The following is a 21,113-nucleotide window of genomic DNA, read 5'->3' on the forward strand; positions in this document are numbered from 1 at the left end:
CATGCACTGCCTGTGGCCAGTGAGCACTTGAAGTATGACTGGTGTGAGTTCATTGTTGTGGAGTTACGTGTAAATACCACCCACGGCGACCATATTGTACATCCTAGCTTGCTAGGGGAAGGGGTCAGAAGAAGTATCTTCTAGTGAGCTATGTACATGCCTAATGAAAGGACATCGGGCTAGGGGTGTGTTCTACCTGGGGTGGGACACTTGCGGCATAAATCAAAGCTCATTTTACCAAGGTTGGCCTGGCATCACAAAGGTTTGCTTCAGTATTGTTTGTCAGGAGACCCATGGCTATGCTGTTCTGAAGAGAGCTCAGTGCTCTTTTCTTTCCTTTAACAATAGCCAACCCCAAGTTTGCCTTTGCTGCAATTCCTTAAGAAGGTTCTATGCACAGGCTCATTTGCTTGATCTCATTAAATCCTAAATATATGCTCTGAGTGCACAGAATATAAATACTATTTCGGGGGAGTGGAACAAAATAAAGGGGAGGCTGTGTAGACTGCTACACAGATGGAAACGTGTGGGTTTATCTGTTTTGCTTGGCTCTTTTTGAATCGAATCAGCTGAGACCTGCCTTATATGGTAGTTAGTAAAACTGCCTCGTGCTGTAGAGATAGCTGAATTGATCTGCACTTCTCAGAACACACATGCAATATCCAGCCAGGGGCTGGTTCACCTTGTCCTCATTAGCCATTAGGGTGGTCATGTGTATGGGTACCCTCTCCCCAGGGCCCTCCAAGAGTGCTCTGCCCCTGTGTATAGACCACCCATGGTTCTGTAGCCCACTGAGCTTCTTTGTGGTGTTTGTGATACATGGTCCTTTGATTGTGGAAACTCTGGAAGAGAGCGAAGGTGTTTTTTTTTTTTTTTTTTTTTTTTTTTAAGCTATACTCGAAAGCACTACCTCTTGCTATTTGGGGCCCATTATGGTTGGAATATGAAATGTCTCCCACGTGTTCACAAGTTGTACACTTGGTCCCCGGCTAGTGGTACTATTTCAGGAGATTCTGGAAACCGTAGGAGGTCTAGTTGGAGGAATCAGGATGGGTCCTGGAGATATACCTGGTCCTCAGTCCCTTCCTAGCTTTGTCCACTTCCTGTCCCCCATGAGGTGAACAGCTTCTCCCCCCCCCCCCACACACACTCCCACCATTGTGAGGATTGGCTCACCCCAGGCCTAGATTCAACAGCTACCAAGGACCAAGGATTGAAATCTCTGAAACTAGGAGCCAAACAAATATTTCCTCCTTTTAAGTTGTTTATGTCAGGCATTCTGTCACAGTGACAGAAAGCCTGACCAATACAGTGTTCCCTAACATCTTCTGCTCTCCCCTGCCAGTATTCGTTTTAGTCATGATTTCAGATAGACACAAGATTAGATGGTTGGGCAGAAGAGGATCCGGGTGAGGGAAAAGGAGAGCGGTGGAAGTGTGGGTGGTGGTAGCCACACTTCCATTCCTTGTGGTTTCCCAGTGCTTTGACAGCCGCCTGTATAAGAAGTTTGCTCACTTCCTCAGAGGTGGTTTGTCCTTGTGACGTAGTAATTTTATGCAGAGCCACCTTTTCTGATTCCTCTCTGTTCTGCCTGCTCAGGAGTTGGCCTCCTCCTGACCTCAGCCTCTGGTTATGGCTGCCGAATGCTGCCCACGGCTGCGGCTATGCACAGAACAGTTCCTCAGCCCTCACCAGTTCAGAGGAAGTAAGGGGTGCTCTGGATGGTGTAGTGCCTTTCCCAGAACCCTCATGGGGTTCAGCTGAGTTATAGAACTTCTTGGAATCACTAGCAATGCAAATGCCACCCCCCCGCGCCCCCCCACCCTGCAAAACCTGTGGTACTTTGATTTCCACAGACCCTGAAATAAAGACTAGAGTGGCCACCAAGAAAAGAATGGAAGTTAGTTAGGAAGCTGCAGCTCTCCCTTTCCTTTCTGTAATCCATCACTTCTCATTGCTCACTACAGGCATGCTTTTCTCCAGGGTGGGGAACATCTGACCCTCGGGATGGAAAATCATTTCATGCCTGACCGAGACTGACACATGGGTTTCTCTATGCTTCTTCTTAGCTGCTTTGACACTCATGTCCATTGATAACTTTCTATTGTCTGCAAAAGATATTATAATTATCCAAACAGCCGTTGGCAGAAAATGTCTCCCTACCTATGTCAGTTGGAGAATAGAAAAAGGGGTCATTTCTGCAGTAATACTTTTTACAGCTTTGTGACTTTTGCCCCCTTAACTTCTCTTCATTTCCTCCCCTCCTTCTTGTTCCTCTCCTTTCTGCTTTCTGCTCCCTCATATGCTTTTCCCTTTTCTTCTTCCATTCCTTTCTTTCCTCTTGGCTTCCTTCACTCTCTCCATCCCCTTCTTACCCACAATTACAAGCACTTTATTTAATTCAACTTAATTGGTTCAGCACAATTTAGTTCCTCCCTAAATTAAATACCCTTGTATTTCTCTCCTAGGAAGAAGAAATGCCCGATGTAGAAATTGATATTGATGATCTTCTTGATGCAGACAATGAGGAAGAGAGAGCTGTAAAACTGCAGGTAAGCAATGGTCAAAACCTAGAACTTGCCGCTTGTGGATGTCTGAATCCATTTGTATCTCCAGAAGTTGGCATGAACTGATTCTTTCCCATGATGGCATCGGCGTACTGTCTTGACCCTCACGTATGTCATCTGTGATGATAAAGCAGCTCTTGACTGTGCTTCTCCAAGCACCTGAGGGAGTGACCTTTTCCAGCCTTGGTTTCTTGGGAGAGAGCTGGTTCTGCCCTGATTGTCTTTCCAGGAAGGCAGTGAGCCGTAGATGTGTGAGGAGAAGACACTGAGCTGAGTAGGGACTGGGCTCTGTTCCCACAGCTGTGGATGGTGTCATTCATATAATTAATTTCTAGATTAGCTCTCCTGTGACTCTGTTTCCTAAAGAATCTTTTTTTTGTAGATGCTCACCTGATGGCATTGTAGGCCATCTGATGCAGCTTGAGGCGTCTGATATTCTTTAGAGAAAAGCACTCAAATACTTGTAGCTCTCCCATCCCTGCAGGAGGTCAAATCTATATCACGTTTACATCTGCATTTGGTAGTCCTAATACTAATTAAGCTTTGACCTGCCGTTGCTCTTAATGTCCACTGATAACTACTGTTGGTGGCACTTGGCTGTCACTGAAGATAAATGGTCACAGGACACATCAAAGGGCACATTTTAATGCATTGGTGTGTTGTTGAATGGGTTAATAATTACTATTGTCCCTTGAGTGGCAAGTAATCTCAGTTACAATAATTATTTCTCACAGAACTAGTCAGCAGTGTTCTCCTCACAAAGGCACAAATAAGATAAAGCAGACATAAGTGCTACAGAAAATGTGACAACAGTAAGAAACTTAGAATTCTAAGTTCGGAGCTTGCAAGTATCTTTTTGAACTGTCAACAGATTGTCCCACTCCCCAAGTTAGTGAGGAGATTGAAGCTCAAGGAGGGCATGTCTCACGCTTGTCTGTGGCTGAATCCTGCCTGTAACTCTGTCCATGTCACCGTGAATGTCACTATCTCGAACAGACTGTCTCAATTTTAAGCACTTCCAGTGCTTACCTAGTAGGCAAACCAAATGAAAGGTGTGTGTGTGTGTGCGTGCATGCGCGTGTGAATGCACGCACACATGCATGTGCATTTGTGCAGAAGGGGTAAAATAAAAAGAAACCATTGGGATCCTTATGGGTTACAGTCTGTATAGGAAAATTAAAGTAGAAGAGAATATTGATTCCTGATGAGAGCCATCTTGAATTTAAAGTTAGTCCCATTCTCTCATTCCCTCTACAGACCATAACCTGATCAAAACCCACTGACACTGTCACAAGCTCTTCTTAGCGAGACATCTATAATCTGGACACAGGCTATATATGTATATATATATATGTGTGTGTGTATACATATATGTGTATATATACACACACATATATACACATATATGTATATATACAGCACACACACATATATATGCTGTAAATAGTATATAAACAACTATTTTTCTACTCAAAAACTTGCCATGTAGCATATATGTGCACAATGTATATGCATGTATGTGTTGAAGAACAAAGTTCTTGCACATTAGTGATACTTTTATAACTTTAACTGACCAACTACTTCTGAAATAAAGTATGGTTGTTGATGATAGTCAATTGGAAGCCTTGATTTAGCATTGCAAAAAAGAGTAGAATGAAATGAAATGACTTAATTTCATTTTCAAAGTGATGATATGTAATTTTGAAATAATAAAATTGACTTCCTGTGTATTTAATTCTAGGAAGCTCTTGTAGACTGCTACAAACCAACAGAGGTAAGCAAACTGCTTTTTCTTAATGTAGTTTTTGAATTGGTTTTTACTAAGTCAGTTTTCTATTTTTAAATGTAAACCACACGAAGTGAATACTCACTAGCAATTACTATCATGAGTGTGTATGTTTGCATAGTCTTTTTTACTTTTCTGCTTAAATGTGTGTAGTTCAGGAAGACTTAAAACTAATGGAGTCTGTTTCTTGCTTTAGATAAAAAACCACACTTCAAAGAAAATTGTGAGAGGTACAGAATCATTGTAGTAAAAGGTTTAAGTTTCTAACCAGTATTAGTTTGTAGGTATTTATTTTCCTTTAAAGTTTAAAAGCAGTTTTTTTTTTTTAACAAGGCAAGCACTCTTGCCACTAGGCCATATCCCCAGCCCAAAACCTGTGAGATTCTTTTTTTTTTTTGCCAGTCCTGGGTTTGGACTCAGGGCCTGTCCCTGGCTTCTTTTTGCTCAAGGCTAGCACTCTGCCACTTGAGCCACAGCGCTACTTCTGGCCATTTTCTATATATGTGGTGCTGGGGAATCGAACCCAGGGCTTCATGTATACGAGGCGAGCACTCTTGCCACTAGGCCATATTCCCAGCCTAAAAGCAGTTTTTTTAAATGCCTTTATTGAGAGAAAAAATTATGCTTCGAGTGGTTTCCTCCCACATAGTCCACAAATCTTTATTCTGAATTACATCTAAACTCTTGGACTCAGGGTCTGGGCACTACCCCCAAGCGTTTATTTCACTCAAGGCTGGTGTTCTAACACTAGAACCGTAGCTCCACTTGTGGCTTTTTGGTGGCTAACAGGAGATAAGAGTTTCAGGGACTTTCCTCCTGCCAGAATTGGCTTCAGAATTTGATCCTCAGATCTCATCCTCCTGAGCAGCTAGGATTATAGGCAGGAACCATTGGCACCTCGCTAAACTTGGACTCTTGTCATCAATCTTTCCTCAGTTGGTCTCATCAAACTTGGCAATATAATGCCATCTTGCTGATGTGTTAGCAAGCAGTGAGTACAAGTGGTGTTTTCATTTCTTCTCCTTGAGTAACTACCGTTTTGATTGTAGTTGATATAAAGTTAGAGCTTAAATGAAGATAGACAAAGAATGTGTACAATGCGAGAAGAAGAGGAATGATCTGATTTTGGATGTTTGCATATGAGTAGTGAGAGTGTAGGGGAGGCGATACAATCAGAGGTGGAAGTTTACAGACAGAGCTTCAGTTGCTATTTCTCACTCTTCTCTTACAAGCTTTTCAAACATTTGAGTCACAAAGAAGTTCCTCCGTGGTACTGGAGTGTGGTACAGACATGCATTCAGTATCAGCAGGACACCATCAGGCCAATCCAAGCACTTTTCATTAAGGACTGTGTTTATCACCGAAGACCTCTAGGTCATTGTTCTCTGATGCACATGGGCTTTTTCTGTAAGTACGTTTATTTTTACCAGAGCGTGGGCTGTCTGTCACCTGTCCTTCGGACAATCAAAGCCTGTAAGTGGCTGTGTACCATGCCTTCGCCAGGGTGACTCACGTCTGAGGAGGTGGAGGGAGGAATTTTCAGGTCCCAGAAATCTGCTGGGTCAGGGAAATGTCACACGCATGCCAGGGTGTTTGTGATCATGATTTACAAACAGAAATCAACCACTGTTTCTTGAGACATGCCACCAGAACAGGAACTTGCTAGGAAAGAACATCCTGAGCATTCTATCAATTAAACTTTTTTTCCCCCTAGAACTACGGTCTGATCTTAGCTCGTCTCTGTGGTACCCATAAGCTATATAGACGTGAACTATATGGTTTGTATAAAAGTTTACTTCATGGTTCCTTGATAAAGGACTACTGGAGTCAATCTAAACTTCTTCCTTACCCTTCAAAGAACCTCTAACCTCCCTCATAGTGTGCATTCTGATTTCCACTGCAGTCTGTGCTGCTTGACTCTTAGTTCCAGGATCCCAAATAAGTGCTCTTGTTTTGCAGACCATCTGAACCTTTCTTGATAATAGAGCAAATAATATTCTCTCTCAGAAAATGGGAATCTTGGTGGAGTGGCTTTAGTTTCCTTAGTGTTTGCCAAGTGGGAAGTTATAATTTTATTGGAATTCCAACCCTCCCCCCCTCCCCCGATCATGTACTGATTTGGAATACTCATGAGGATTTTATATTGTCTGAATTGCAAGTGTAAAGATTCTGAGGATTATGTTAGTAAGGGAAGAAAGAGTTAAATGCCCTCAGGTTGAAAACAGTAACCGCAAATGGTGGCCTACAAATTGAGGCTGGGATTTTGTTAGTGTAAAAGCAGCAGACTGAATCTCTTAAGACAAATTAATAGGACTGCTCTCCTGCAGAACAAATTAATCTTTAGAGACAGACAGTCAAGAAACTAAAGGGACAGTATAGTGTCAGTGGTTTTAAGTTAAAGGAGGGGAATGAAAGCCAGGGTGCAGGAAAGGCCTTCAGGAATTAATGTTCGCAGAAGTCATCATGACAGTGACCCTGCAAACCCTTCCCTCTAACAGCTTCTAAAGCTTCTTTCAAGATCCTGCAAAGTAGGGCCAATTCTAGCGTACCCTGCCGGCAAATGGACCCCTGTAAAGATAAGCAATACCCACACCCCCCTTGAAACACAGCGGGACATGTACTGTTTCAGGAGTGAAGTGGGTGCTGCTAGCTATGGGGCCGAGTATTGGTGTGGGCTGCATTTCCAGTGTCTCCGGGGCAGGGCACATCTAAAAGCGGCCTTGTCTGGGGTGACTCATTTCCTTCGGCTTCCTAGATCATGGTCAAACTGGTTTTACAGTGTGATTTTTTTCCCCCTGCCTCATTGGTTCTCCAGGTGACAACCTTTGCTATTTCGAAGTTTTCAGGTCTTTCCCCTTGTCTTTTCAAAGAGGCGCATTCCAGCCATCCATGTCCCCCATTTATCTAGTGGGTCTGGAATTCTCCCTCTCCATCCTATTCACACCTGGCCCATTTCCCACCACCAATGGATTGTTGAGCTCTTTGGAGAAAGCGCCAGGCAGCTTCTTAAAATTTGCCTGTGGTAGTACATGTCTGTAATCCCTGGATTTGAGAAGCTGAAGTTGCAGGATTACGGAGTTCAAGGCTAACCTGGGTTAACTAGAGTGACACCCTACACAAAACAAAACAAAAATGAGAGCCACAACCTCACACTGGGGTTGAGTGCTGCTATGAGTGGGCAGAGTCTAGCCGTTGGGAGCTGACGGCTCCTATGAGCAGGCTGTTTCCAGGCATGGCTGGCCCGGGAAAACGAGGCCCATGTGGGTCTCAGCCTCGGGAGTCCTCACCTCTTGCTGTTCTCTGCCTCAGGAGTGGGTGGTGGTTTCTGGAAAAGCAGGTTGAGTTCTCCCAGCACTCTTTGTTGGAGCTTGCCTCTCTGGCAACTGCAGAGGCGGGTGATTTGAAGCATCTCTTCTAAAAAGCCCTCTTATTCGGGGATACTTCTAACACTGCCTGCTTTCTGCCTCTATCTTCTTCTTACATGGTGCAGGATGCTTGAAAGAATCACAGAGCCGGCTTTACAATGATGCTGGTTCCTGCATTTCCTACTGTCCAAATAGACCCATCTCCTTTGAAAGCAGTGTGTTGCCACCCGGTGTAAGTGATTAATTACTTTGAATGCCCAGGGAAGGCTCCCAGGCGCCTGGCTATGGTGATAATTACCAAATGTGTGTCCATCTGCTGCCTCTGCCACAGGCCCAGGAGGGAATCTGGGGGATGGAGGCTGAAAGTGGAACGGGCCACTCAGGTGCCATGGCCCATGACAGAGCCATGTGGGCAGTAACTCTGGAGTGAGAAAAGGCCTTTGGTTTTCATGGCTGCTTCCTGATTTCTTTTCTCCATTCACCAGCCTTGACTTCTTAGAAGTCTATACATCAGGAAGGCAGCATTTTATAGTCAGTTTAACAAGCTCCTGGAAGTGTTACTCTTTTTTAGTAATGTTTCTTTAATTTCCCCTCTTTCCTCCTTCCCTGTATCTCTCCCTCCTTTGCATTCTATGGAACATGCTAGGCTCCACTCTTCCCCAACTCCCTGACCTTTGTAGTTTCGTACTTCTTAAAGAATTACCTTTGCTGGACCCACTGACACTTTGTGTGGGTGTTCCCCCACCCTTAGTGGACATGGAAGACGCTAGTCCCATCCTGCCTCTTTCTGTCCTTTCATGCTGTAGTTCTATGAATTAGTTCTTTCATTCATGTCATTTTTCACTTTGCAAACCTGTGCTTAGCTCCTCTTACTATATTAAGCCTTGTACTAGGAAAACAAAGGTGAATAAGAAAGACTTGCAATCAAGTAGCAGTGACAAGTATGCACATGGATTATTTTGTGTGCTTTGCATAAGTAATTTTTTCCAACCTTTCTTTTTCCAGCTCCTTTATTTTACACAATGTTAGATGTTAACACAGGAAGCTGTATTGCAGGAAGTCTAGTTCATTCTTTTAAAAAAAATGAATAGCATTCTTTTGTATTGACACTATAATTTAGCCATTTTTTTCTTTTGATACTCAGTTGTTTCCAGTTTATCATTATTATGAATGAAGGTGCAATAAAATTACTATTATTGATCTGTTGCTCTATGTACAATTTTTTTTCCAAGGAAATACCAAGAATTGAAATTGCACTTAATACTTGTACCAGCATTAAGAATTCCCTTTTAGGGCTGGGAATGTGGCCTAGTGGCAAGAGTGCTTACCTCGTATACATGAAGCCCTGGGTTCGATTCCTCAGCACCACATATATAGAAAACGGCCAGAAGTGGTGCTGTGGCTCAAGTGGCAGAGTGCTAGCCTTGAGCAAAGAGAAGCCAAGGACAGTGCTCAGGCCCTGAGTTTAAGGCCCAGGACTGGTAAAAAAAAATAAAAATCCCTTTTAATGTTGTCATTAACCCACCTGGGATTGCTAAATGTTTAAGATTTTGCCCATCTGATGACAGCTCATTGTTTAACATTTCTTTTTCTGAATAGTAAGAATGAGGATTTGGGGAAGGGGATCAGGAGGGGAAAACCAGGGAGAAAATAAGGAACGGAGTGACATTGTTCAAAAGGAAATGTACTCATTACCTGACTTATGTAACTGTAACTCTTCTGAAAATCACCTTTACAATAAAAAATGGGGATTTTGTGGTATGTGCTTATTAGGGATTCCTATATCTTTGTTTGGGAATTTCCATCTCAAATTCAGTGGCCATTTTTCTTTGAGTTTGTTATTTTCTGTACTGATTTTGGGGAGTTCTTTATGTATTTTTGGATGTCAGTCCTTTTACCTTTATGTAAATTGCAAATGTAAGGTTAAATTTCCTAACTACAGGTATTATTTTCACTTATAAGATCTTCTGTGTACAGGAGTTGAATTTCTTTCCTAGTGCTGAGGTTTGAACTCATGGCCTTGCACCTCCTTGGTTTGCCTGCTTGACTAGCACGTTTCTATCACTGGCGTGATGCCTCCAGCCCTGATTTTTGCTGGTTATATTGGAAATGAAGTCTTGTGGGCTTTTCTGTCCAGGCTGGCTTTGAACCATGATCCTCTGGGTGTTAGCCTCCTAAGTAGCTAATATCACAGGAGTGATCCATTGGTGCCAAGCTAGAAGTTTCCAGTTTTGAAGTCAAATTTGTCAATGACATCCTTCATGGCTTGTGCTTTTTAAAAAAAATTCAGAAATCTTTTACTATTTTTAGTGTGTTTAAAAAGTCTTCTTGTGCTTTGTTTTAAACATTTTTACTTTGACTTTTTACATTTAGGTATTCAAAAGCTTCTTCCCTTTATTTGTCTATACAGTGTGAGGTAGGGATCTAAGTTTACATTCTGCTGTATTATCCTAGTACCAGTGTTTGAATAGCCAACCCTTCTTCATAGCACTGATCTATAATGCACTTCTGTTGTTTATAGAGTTGCGCTATATGTAGGACCTACTTTTTTGCCTGTCCTTGGGTAGAAATGGAAGCAAAGGTGTATACTCAGGAGACAGTTTCCAGAATGTACTTATAAAGACACAGGCCTTTGCATATCTGTCATTCTTTCCCCTACACTTAAAAGTTCTAGAAGTAGTGTGTGTATGGTATGTAGTTCCAGTCAGTTTAATTGTAATTACATTAAAATGACCTAGCTTGGCTGCTTAATAGCAAACTATTTCTTATCCTGGGCAGCCTGGTATAGAGAGCATTATCTGGCCCTCCAGCTGGAGGCAGTCATCCCAGGTTCTTTATGCCTTTACATTAACACCGTGTTTGAATCCAGGTCTGACTACTTAGTAGCTGCATGGCTTCAGGAAAGACTCTAACTCCTTCTAAGCCCATTTTATAAGATATTTGTAATAATTAAATTAGGAAGTTTGTGGATTGGCCAGTGTGCCTGTCTCCTAGAAGTTGCCAAATAAATGTGAGCTGAATAGGAACCCCAGCCGGGTGCTCAGTACCTTTGACAGCATGGTACTTTGCCTGGCAAGATGAGGACTGCGAGGAAGAATTGTCTGAATTGTATTGAAAGATTTATATGAATTAATGTGTAAAAAGAAAAAAGGGAGCGCAGAGAATTCTCACATACAATAATCGTGCCCAGCACTGAGGGGTAGGGCTGGGCATAGCAACCCAGAGACTGAGCACAGAGTCATTCAGAAAGGCAGCTATTGGGGGTGCGAGTTTCTTTCCTTGTTAAGGGGGGGATAGTATAGTGGAAGGGAAGATGTAGACTTTCCCTGCAGTGTGACACAATGACTGTGTCATTGGGGGAGGAGGAGGAGGAAGAGCTGGAGGTGCAAGATGGTGGTGGTAGGTATTGTGTAGTGAGGTAGTAGGTGGTTGGGAAATACTGCTAAAGGAATGTCTTCTAGCCCATGCTAAGCACTTCCTGAAATGAAGGGCAAACATACTTGTTTGTAGCCCTCTAAGAGGGGAAGTGATACAGGCCAAGGGCCTCTCCACCGCGGGTTTGATAGCAAGCCATTGCTCAGCCGCAGGGGAGGTAAAAGGCAGGAATCTCATGAGGAAGGCGCTGATGAACTGTTGGCCCTCCACCAGGCACTGAGAGGCACCATTGTGGTCTCAATGCTTACCGGGGGAACCACAGCCACGGAGGGAGGACCACCGATGGCTGCCTTGAGGAAATATGTGCTGATATTCACACCCTGACTGGAACACTCAGTGTCTCACTAGAGATCACACAAAATTATTCTCATCTGCCCTCATTGTCACACTTTCCCATGGGGTGTGGGGAAGAGGAGCTGCAGGTGTGTGTGTGTGTGTGTGTGTGTGTGTGTGTGTGTGTGTGTGTGTGTGTAGAGATTCAGTTTGTATAGCCCATTTCTTAGCGTACTCTGTGATACCACGTCAGAGTACGTGGGACTGGGAAATACATACACAAAAAGAATTTTTTCATATGTGCCAGTCCTCGGGCTTGAACTCAGGGCCTAGGCTCTGTCCCTGAGCTTTTGTGCTCATGGCACATGAGAGGGGCAGAAGAGAAGTTCAAATGTTCTTTTATAACAACCCACTCTCAAATAACTAATCCTCCTTTGGGATAACGACATTAATCCAATCAAAGCAGAGCCCACATGGCCTAATCACCTCTTAGAGGCCCCGCCTCTTGTTACTGTTAATGGCAGTTAGATTACAACATGAGTTTTGTAGGGGGAGGGGAGAGAGAGTAGGAGGGAGATAGGATGGGGAAGGGAGAGAAAGAAAATAGGAGAGAGAGAGAGAGACAGACAGACAGACAGGGATGGGGGAGGACAGAAAGACAGAGACAGACAAAGGAAAAAGAATTATCATCGTCATTATCATCTGTCCAAGGACCTACCCCAGTGGCCTACTTCCTTCAGTCGTTAGGTCCCCACCTCCAAAAATATCCAGCACCTCCCAAAACAGCAGCCTTAAGATGAAGCCTTCAACGTATGAGCCTTTTGAGTGGTGATCACGAGGACGACAGGGCAAATGTTTGCACTGCATCTGCTGCGTCTCAGCGCTTTCCCGCGCATCTCGTGTATTAACTTATTTCAGCATTTCATGTTTACTGCTCCCACTTACAGTTGGGGAAAACTGGGGCTCTGTGAGTCACACCCAAGAACTTGAACCCAGGCTGTCCACACCCAGGGTGGTGAGGACCCCGCCTCCTGCTCTGTGTGTGGGGGCTGACTCCTTCGTAGGAACAAGCCCAGTTGATTGAGAAGTTTTTTTCCCCCTTATGTCATTGATTCCAAAAGGTCCTTCTGTGTTTGGGATCTAAGTCTTTGCCTTAGGTCTGTCTGCTTCATATGCCGTTATTCATTTCTCAGTCCTGGTGGCACTGGGCCCCAGCCTCATTAAAAAACGGGTTATTTGTTCAGCCCCAGTCTTCTTTGGTCTTCTTTTCAGAGCCCAAGAGCTCTGAGGAACATTTGGTTAAAATCGGTGGATGAAGTCTCAAATGCATTGCTTATCTTGAAATGTGGCTCAGAGCAAACGTGTATTTGCCTTTGCATTAAAAAACATAATGTGGCAGTTAGCTGAAGTCTTCTAAGTGCTAAGCGCTAGAATGGCCGGATCTTAGATGGTCAGCTTATAACTTTCCATTGAAGGAGTGAAGGGGGAAAGAGAAAAGGGAAGGAGAGGAAACTGACACTCTACGCTCTGTAGGCTTTATGTTCATATAGAGTTTCTGCCCTTTCAAGGACCCCTAGAACTATGGTCTTTTGCTCCTCTTTCCAACTGGAGAGGCCAATGGAAGAGGCATTAGAAGTGCCTCTCTGCCTGCAGGATGTGGTGAACACACTTGGCACTGCGGATTGTGCCTACTACCAACAGGGCTCTTTCTGTGTCTTTAGCCCCAGCTGGCTTAGATGCCCCTGGAAAATAGAACTTCTGCTCTCTTTACCTCTGCAATTTAGCACTGAGGGCAGGATCTAGCAGAGACTCCACTTAGGGTTGAATGAGGGCTCTACAGATAATTACTCAACCCAGTTGGCACCAGAGGCCTAGATTCAAATATTTGCTTTGTGACCTGGGGCAGGTGACTTGTAATGGAAAAGAACATCAGGTTTTTTTTCTGAATAGTCCAACTTAATTGTTTTGGATTAAATGTGGTCATCTGGAAAAGGGTGCCACAGAGGGGACCTTCAATCGTGTTATTTTGCCTCACGTCCACACTAAAGAGGGTCAAATTCTGGTATGGAAGCCATGCCTGCCATTGAGCTCATCCACCCACGTGCATCTGTTTACCCAAAGACTAGGAAGTCAAAAAAGAGTTGATGGCTTCTTTGTTGAGTAGTGAGAAGATTATGCCCTTGGTGGCTAGGAAACTGCCTTAAATGACTACGCTTTCATTGGGAATTCTTCAACTGAGGAATAACATTAGTCCTTCTCAGCATGTTTAGAGCACATACCAGTTAAGAGGAAGCTGTACAAAGGCAATGGTGAAATGCCACCTAGGGAACAACTTGCATATTAAAATAAAAACTACACAGACTACTAAGATAGTTATGTTCTGGATCATAAAGCAATTCTCAGAGTTAAAGGAAATCAAATCATTCCAAGTATGTTCTTTGATAACAATGATATTGTCTTAACATTAAAAACAGAATAATATCTGGAAAATCTCCAGATGTTTGGGAGAGGAATAATGTGTATCTAAGTAATTTGAAGCCCAAAGAAGAGGGGAATTGAAAAGTATTTTGAACTAAATGAAAATGAAAACCCATCCTACCTTTCTGAGGTTCCATGGAAGCAGCGATTAGAGGAGAGTGCGTAGGATTAAATGTCTTACATTAGGAAATATAAGTCACCTTAAAAATAACAACAATGGCAACTAAGAAGATAAAAGTGGCTCATGCCTATCATTCTAGCTACTTAGGAGGCTGAGATCTGAAGATTTTTTTTTGCCAGTCCTGGGACTTGAACTCAGGGCCTGAGCACTGTCTCTGGCTTCTTTTTGCTCAAGGCTCAAGCCTAGCACCTCTATCACTTAAGCCATAGCACCACTTCTGGTTTTTTTCTATATATGTGGTGCTGAGGAATCGAACCCAGGGCTTCATGTATATGAGGCAAGCACTCTTGCCGCTAGTCCATACTCCCAGTCCTGAAGATTATGATTTGAAGTTAGCCCGGGCAGAGAAATCTGTAAGCCTGTTATCTCCAATTAATCAACAAAAAGCCAGAAGAGTGGCTCAAGTGGTAAAGCACCAGCCTTGAGTAGAAAAGTCAAGAAAGAATGTGAATCTCCAAGTTCAAACCCCAGTACTAACACACACACACACACACACACACACACACACACACACACACACGTAAACACAAAGTAAAAGAATGGAAATAATAAAGGTGAAAATAGAAGTCAGTGAAATGGAAAACATAAAAATTATAAAGAAAATCAGTAAAACAAAAACTGATTCTTTGAAAAGGTCAATAAAATTGGCAAGCTTCTATTTACTCAGGTAAATAGGAATAGAGAAGATAAATGACCAATATCAGAACTGCCGGTAGGGAACATGACTACAGATTCAACAAATATTGTGAGCAACCTTACAAAATGAATTTCAACAGCTTAGATGAAATGAGCATAAGACATTGTGATATAATAAAGTGTATATTTGAAATTGGTCTCTCCTCCACTTCCTCAAATGAAGTTTCTAAAACACTTGTAATTTCCTGATTAATAGGAGAGCTACATTCATCTTTTGTTCAAATGTGTGATCATTTACTCCAGTTCCTGAAGCAAAGCTTTCCTAGGCAATACTGGACAATAGGGATGTCTTTAAAGACATTTACTGTAACCAGGCATGTGTTTTGGGGTCCTGGTAGGATCTGGTCACCAGGAAGATCAAGTCACAATTAGAAATGTGGAGCTGTCAGGCCTACCTTTTCCTCTTCAGAACAAGGAGAGGGGCTGGAGGTTGAGCTAATAGCCCATCATGGTGATGTGTGAAGCTTCAATGGAGGGTTCACATGGCAGTGTTGAGAGTATAGACAGCTTAGGAGATCTAGGCCCTTCCCTCAAACCTTGCCCTCTGTATTTATCTTCCTGTTTATCTGTATCCTTGATCATAACCTTTATTATTAGTGGTGTAATAAACTAGCAGATCTAAGGGTTACTGAGTTGCATGAACTGCTGTAGCAAATTATTGAATACAAGGACGTGGGTAGTGGAAACTCCCCCATTTAAGTCAGTTGTCATAGTATACCTGACAAACCTGAGTTCTACATCTGGGTAGAGGATATTCTTGTAGGGCTTACACTGGAGAAAGTAAATAACTTTTGTTTATTTGCTTTGTGCCAGTACTGGAGCATGAACTCAGGGCCTAGGCATTGTCCCTTAGCTTTTTGTGTAAGCCTGGCTTTGTGCCATATGAGCCACAGTTCCACTTCCGGCCTTCTGACAGTTAATTGGGAATAAGAGACTGGCGGACTGGTCAGCCCAGGCCAAAACATGGATCCTCAGGTCTTAGCCTCCTCTGAGTCAGCTATATTACAGGTGTGAGCCACCCAGTGCCCGATGGTAACTAACTCTTCAGCACAAAATAACTAGTGTCAGAATTGAATCAAAACTTGGTACTGTTGGTGCCCACCAGCGAACTGATTGGTTGGTGTGTGGGGAATGGAAACCTATCTTCTCCTGACATTTCAGTGTCTCGTGTCACGTGTGCTGTGAGGAGTGAGAGTAGGAAACAGGATTGTTTTTTCTTACCAGACACAGACAAGTTCCTATCAAGACACACCCTATCAAAACTTCTCCAAAGAAAAACAACACCAACAAAAACCCCAACAACTCTAGGCCCTCATGGCCTCACTGGGGGTTTTACTAGACATCTAAGGAAGAAGTTACACTAGTTCTATATAGAACACTTCCAAGAAGTTGAAAGGAAGGAATTCTTTCCAGCATTTCTTGTTATCTCCCCATCCACTCACACCGGCTTGTTCCTCTGTAGGGCTCTGCATGGGGACTGTCACCTAGGCCACTAGGTCTCCTCCAACTAGCTTCCTCTACTAATCCAACTCAGAGTCATTTCCTTCAAGGAACAGTCCTTCCCAGGCAGAATGACTTATAAGTGAATGAGCTATGCTAGAAGTCACTGATCTAAGTGTTTTTGAGGAATACAAACCCAAAGCCCAAGTATTTAATTAGAGGTCCTTGAATCTTCCTCAAGAATCATCTGCAATCAACAAAATCCTTCTGTGCAAGTGGGGTTGGTAAGCTTCTATTTTGAGAATAAATATTGAGCTTACTTTTTTTAACCCACTCAGCTGAGCACCCAAATATGCAAATTTCATGAACAGCATAAATATTCTCATTATGCACAAAACTGTATATTAAAATATAGACATACCAGTTCTGTTCATATAAAATGAAAAATGAGAGACCCCTTTTCATTCATATTAATGCATCATAGGCCCAAGAAAAATTGTGTGTGTGTGTGTGTGTGTGTGTGTGTGTGTGTGTGTGTGTGTACTGGGGCTTGAACTCAGGGCCTCGCAACTCTCCCTTAGCTTTTCCACTCAACATTCATGTTTTACTGTTTGATCAAAATAGAGCTATAGCTCAAGGGGTAGGGTGGTAGCCTTGAACAAAAAAGCTCAGAGACAAGACCCAGGCCCTGTGTTCAAGCCCTAGGACACAGACACACACACACACACACACACACACACACACACACACACACTTACATCATTAAATTTTTAAATCTCAGACAAGCATTCTGACTAATTTTTGAATTAGATTTAAATTACCAATCGCTTTTGTCTTGGGTCACATTGTCAGGGTACATTCTTCTTTATGTGATTTTGATCTTACCTATGCAAAAGAAAGTTTCTAAACTATTGCACAAAGAGATTTATGAGCAAGATAAGTGACAGGATTTGTGATTCTGATGCTGGATTTAAGAAGAAATGAAGTTTAGAGTCAGAGACTGAAATTCTTTACAGTAATGTATGTAACAAGCTTGTGAAACTGTGTGTGCTACATACTATGTATTGAGTAAATCACACAAAGCAGACAATAATAAATACACTCAACTTTTCAAAGTGAATATTGTGTGTAAATGGGAAACTGTGGCATTATTTCATCTAGGAAAATTTCTTACATTAGATGGGTATTCAGTAAATTGGAATTGGGCCTTCATTCCATTTCTGTTGTATTCCATGCTGTCCAGGCTTAGAGATGGTAGTGGTAAAAAGGATTTTGACATTTCACTCAGTTCAGAGATAATCCAAACTACATACAAAGACTTAACTGTGGAGATTTTAGTTATGCCATTGTGTATAATTTTGAAAAGCTAGGAACTACCCAAGAATCCATTGCTATAGGAATTAAGCAAATTGTATGTTGTCTGCACAATAAGGGAGTGTAAAGCTATGAACATTAGTTTTTAGGAAGACTGCTTAATGTTGTGGGAAAAAGCTTCTGACATAATGACGCTAAGTGGAACAAAAGGATATTGTTATGTTCAGTGTGATCTTAATTAGGAGGGAAAAACAATTTTCCGTAGGAGAAATAGGTTCATGGTTGTTCATTCGAAGGAGTATATTGTTGCATTTCTGTGTTTTCCCAAGTTTTCTTAGAAAAATTGTCTGTTATTTCTATAGTAATAAGAAGACAGAAAAGCCATCTGTGGTGCTAAACAAACATTAATTCTTTAAGCTTATTGTATTGAGCCCTGGAGAGCAGAAAGGGCCTGTGAGCCTGGGCGCTTCTGGCTGGGAGAGCCAAGGGTGGCCTCCAGGCAGAGGAAGATTTCTCACCGATTTGCCCTCAGCCGGTCTCTGACGTGCTTGGTTTGGTCATTTGCTGGCTGTGAACTTGCTGGTCAGAAAGTCTGCCTGTCATTTTTTTTTGTCTTTGACAAATACAATTACATTATAAAATATAACTAGCAAGGGAATTGCCTCGTTTGGGGTTCAGACATTTTGAAATGTGAGGCAACAATCCATTTCCCAACAGATTTTGATCCATTCACGGGTCATGAAATCATTTTAGAGGGTCTCGGCCCTGTAGCATCCCCCCTGAAAACGAAGGGAAAATCGAAAAGAAAATACCAGAACGCACTGCACAAAATGAATATTCATTGTGTAGATTTTAACCTCAGGCATGTGTAGGGACTGGATTATAATTAAAAAATGTGCTTTGGTATGGATTAGTTTGATTTGGGTTTTGGATTACAGTCCCCAAAGTCCCTTTGTGCCATCTAGGGTGCTGGTTCTCTGTGTGACGGGGAACAGGGGTACCCACGCCACTGGTGAGCTGGTCAGCAAGGTGCATGGTCAGCCTCACCCTCATCTACCTACCGAACCATCCACCTACTCGAAACACTGTGCCGGTGGATCCAGGAACCCCTGGCTTAATCCACACCATCACTGGTGGATCTAATGCACATTCATTTTCCTGAGGTGCTTGTCCTCGCCTTGAGCCTTCAGGTGCCCTCTGGAGCAAGGCTAACATCCACTGTGACCTAGTTAGAAATGCAGGATCTTGTACCCCAACCTGGCCCCGCTGTGTGCATCCATAAGATCCCCAGGGGAGATCTACATGCACACAGTAAGGCTGAGGACCACGCAGGCGCTATCAGTGAGGGAGGGTGGGCTGGCTTCCTTCCAAGTTATTAGAGCAGGCGGAAGGCAGCCTGCGCTGTGAGGTTGAAGGCTTCTTCATTTGTTTCCCAATTCCCCTATTATACCAGTCGCAACCAACTTCCTCGACTAAGAGTCATCATCGCTTTACAGATTTTTTTGGCCAGTCCTGGGGATTGGACTCAGTGCCTGAGCACTGTTTCTGGCTTCAAGGCCACTTGAGCCACAGCGCCACTTCCGGCTTTTTCTGTGTAGGTGGTGTTGAGGAATGGAAGCCACATTCCCAGCCTGACTTTACAGATATTTTTAAACACGGATTTTAGTAGAATGACTTCATGTTCGCTTCTTTGGTTTCTTTTAGGAATTTATCAAAGAGCTGCTCTCCAAGATAAGAGGCATGAGGAAGCTAAGCCCTCCGCAGAGGAAGAGCATATGATTCTGGAACAGGGTAGAACTGTCTCGGAGACGAAGAAAGGGTCCTGGGATTTGAACTTCATGAAGACTTATTAAACAACAGTTGTCCTTCTGAACAACTTCTTTTTGGTGTGTGTGTGGGGGTGGGGATTTACTAGACATTTATTCAAGAGCGTTTCTTTTCGTTGTTATTTCTAAAGGTTTTCAATTTAGTAGCAAAGGTATCACGACTCTGACTGCAACCCAAGCAAGGATTATCAAGGCAGGTAGAGATGTCCAGCGATGGACGAAGCTGGGCAGTGCTTTCTGCAAGGACTCAGATGTTTAGGACCTTAACGATACAGGGAATACGGTTTTCTTACAACCAGTTCGGTAATATTTTTTTTTCTTAGGTTGTACATTTGGCTCAGATGTCAAGTTTCTTTTGTATATATCGACGCAACAAGTTCCACTGTAGACGTGAGTTTTATTTCACATGGATGGGGTAAACTTGTGCTTGTCTTAAGGAGGGGGAGGTCACAGCACTAGGCCTTCTTCGTGGGAGAGCTGTTGACCTTCAACGTTCACTTTCAGCACCAAAGTGGAAGAGCTCAGTGTATCTGTTATTTTAATGAGCTACACTTCAAAAAGCAAATATGTTGAGTTGGCCAAGGGCTTAATTTATGGACTCTCTGTTGTTTCATTGGTTAGGACGCTTCGCCAGGTCATGTACTTATTGCCTCATTTGTGGTCTTTTAAAGTTTTATGAACATTTAATTTTGAAGTACTAACATAATTTCTATAAAAATGCCCATACTATCCGAGTAGTGATTTGTAATGAAAAAAGGAAGTTCTGTATAGTAATAGATTCTCTGCTTTCAACACACACAAAGAAACAAAACTGTGTCTTATTCTGTGTGAAAGCAGGTAAGAAGGGATGTAATCGGTTGGGCATCTTCCTCCTTGAAACTAGATTCTAGTCCCTTTTGTGCCTGGTTAGCATCTGAGCAGAGTGAAGAGCTGACTGTGGGGCAAGTGCAGGGAGGGGCACGTTTGCTGGCTTGGAAATGGGAATGCACTTTGTTGGCTTCTCTCAGTGGTTCAGAATGGGAACTCGGTGGGCTCCCGGAGCTCGGTGCGACCTTGACCTCCATGCTTAGAGTTAGGCCTGAGCACCTGCTCTGCCCACTCCGTGATATACCAACTCCTTGGAGAAGAATTAAAATTCAGATGCGATGGGCGCAGGTGAAAGAATGAGCTCTTCCATGGACATTGTCCCTGCGGCCTCTCCCTGGAAACCCCACCTACTGTAAGATGTCTCCAGGTGTGGCCCTGTCTGAGAACAGGGACCAGGCATTTTATATCAAGGGTGCTTTGAACATATTTTATTTTTTAAACGAACTACGTTTGTGAATTTTACGTATACTGGCAAGCTTTTGAAAATGTAATTTAATTTTGTAATGTTTACCAATGATTTATTTACAAGCTTATTTACTCAAATAAATGGAGCTGCTTACAAATCTGTTTACTTCCGTGCTTGGTAGAAGCTAATAAGGTGGTGATTTTACTTGGTTGGGGTTTTTAGTGGATGAGGGCACCAAGTGCTTTCGCACAAAGCTGATTTCTCATCTTCAAACTGTTTGCAGGGATTTAATCCTGGCTCTCTCCTGGAGTGGCTTCACATTGGGTTTTGGAAGTTAAGGCGTTGGGACACATTTTGGGGCTAGAAAAGACACAAGAAGAGCAACATATATTCCGCCCTGCCAGGCTTCTATTCTAGCTCTCTACCTAGGTCACACCTCATTCACTTTATTAAAATTCCCCTCTCCCCATCTGAGAGAA

General features: G+C 42.9%; 1 protein-coding gene across 1 annotated transcript in view; it reads left to right on the forward strand.

The window, feature by feature from the left end:
- Ppp1r14c (protein phosphatase 1 regulatory inhibitor subunit 14C) overlaps positions 1-20,791 on the forward strand; it is a 59,302-nt gene extending 38,511 nt beyond the window's left edge. Inside the window, exons 2-4 of the mRNA XM_048354279.1 lie at positions 2,469-2,552; positions 4,309-4,341; positions 19,240-20,791. Of these exons, the coding sequence (XP_048210236.1) occupies positions 2,469-2,552; positions 4,309-4,341; positions 19,240-19,314 (192 nt within the window). The 3' untranslated portion in view covers positions 19,315-20,791. The remainder of the gene's footprint in view (positions 1-2,468; positions 2,553-4,308; positions 4,342-19,239) is intronic.
- Positions 20,792-21,113: the final 322 nt, after the last annotated feature.

This window comes from Perognathus longimembris, chromosome 9, assembly GCF_023159225.1.
Source record: "Perognathus longimembris pacificus isolate PPM17 chromosome 9, ASM2315922v1, whole genome shotgun sequence".
Taxonomy (NCBI): domain Eukaryota; kingdom Metazoa; phylum Chordata; class Mammalia; order Rodentia; family Heteromyidae; genus Perognathus; species Perognathus longimembris.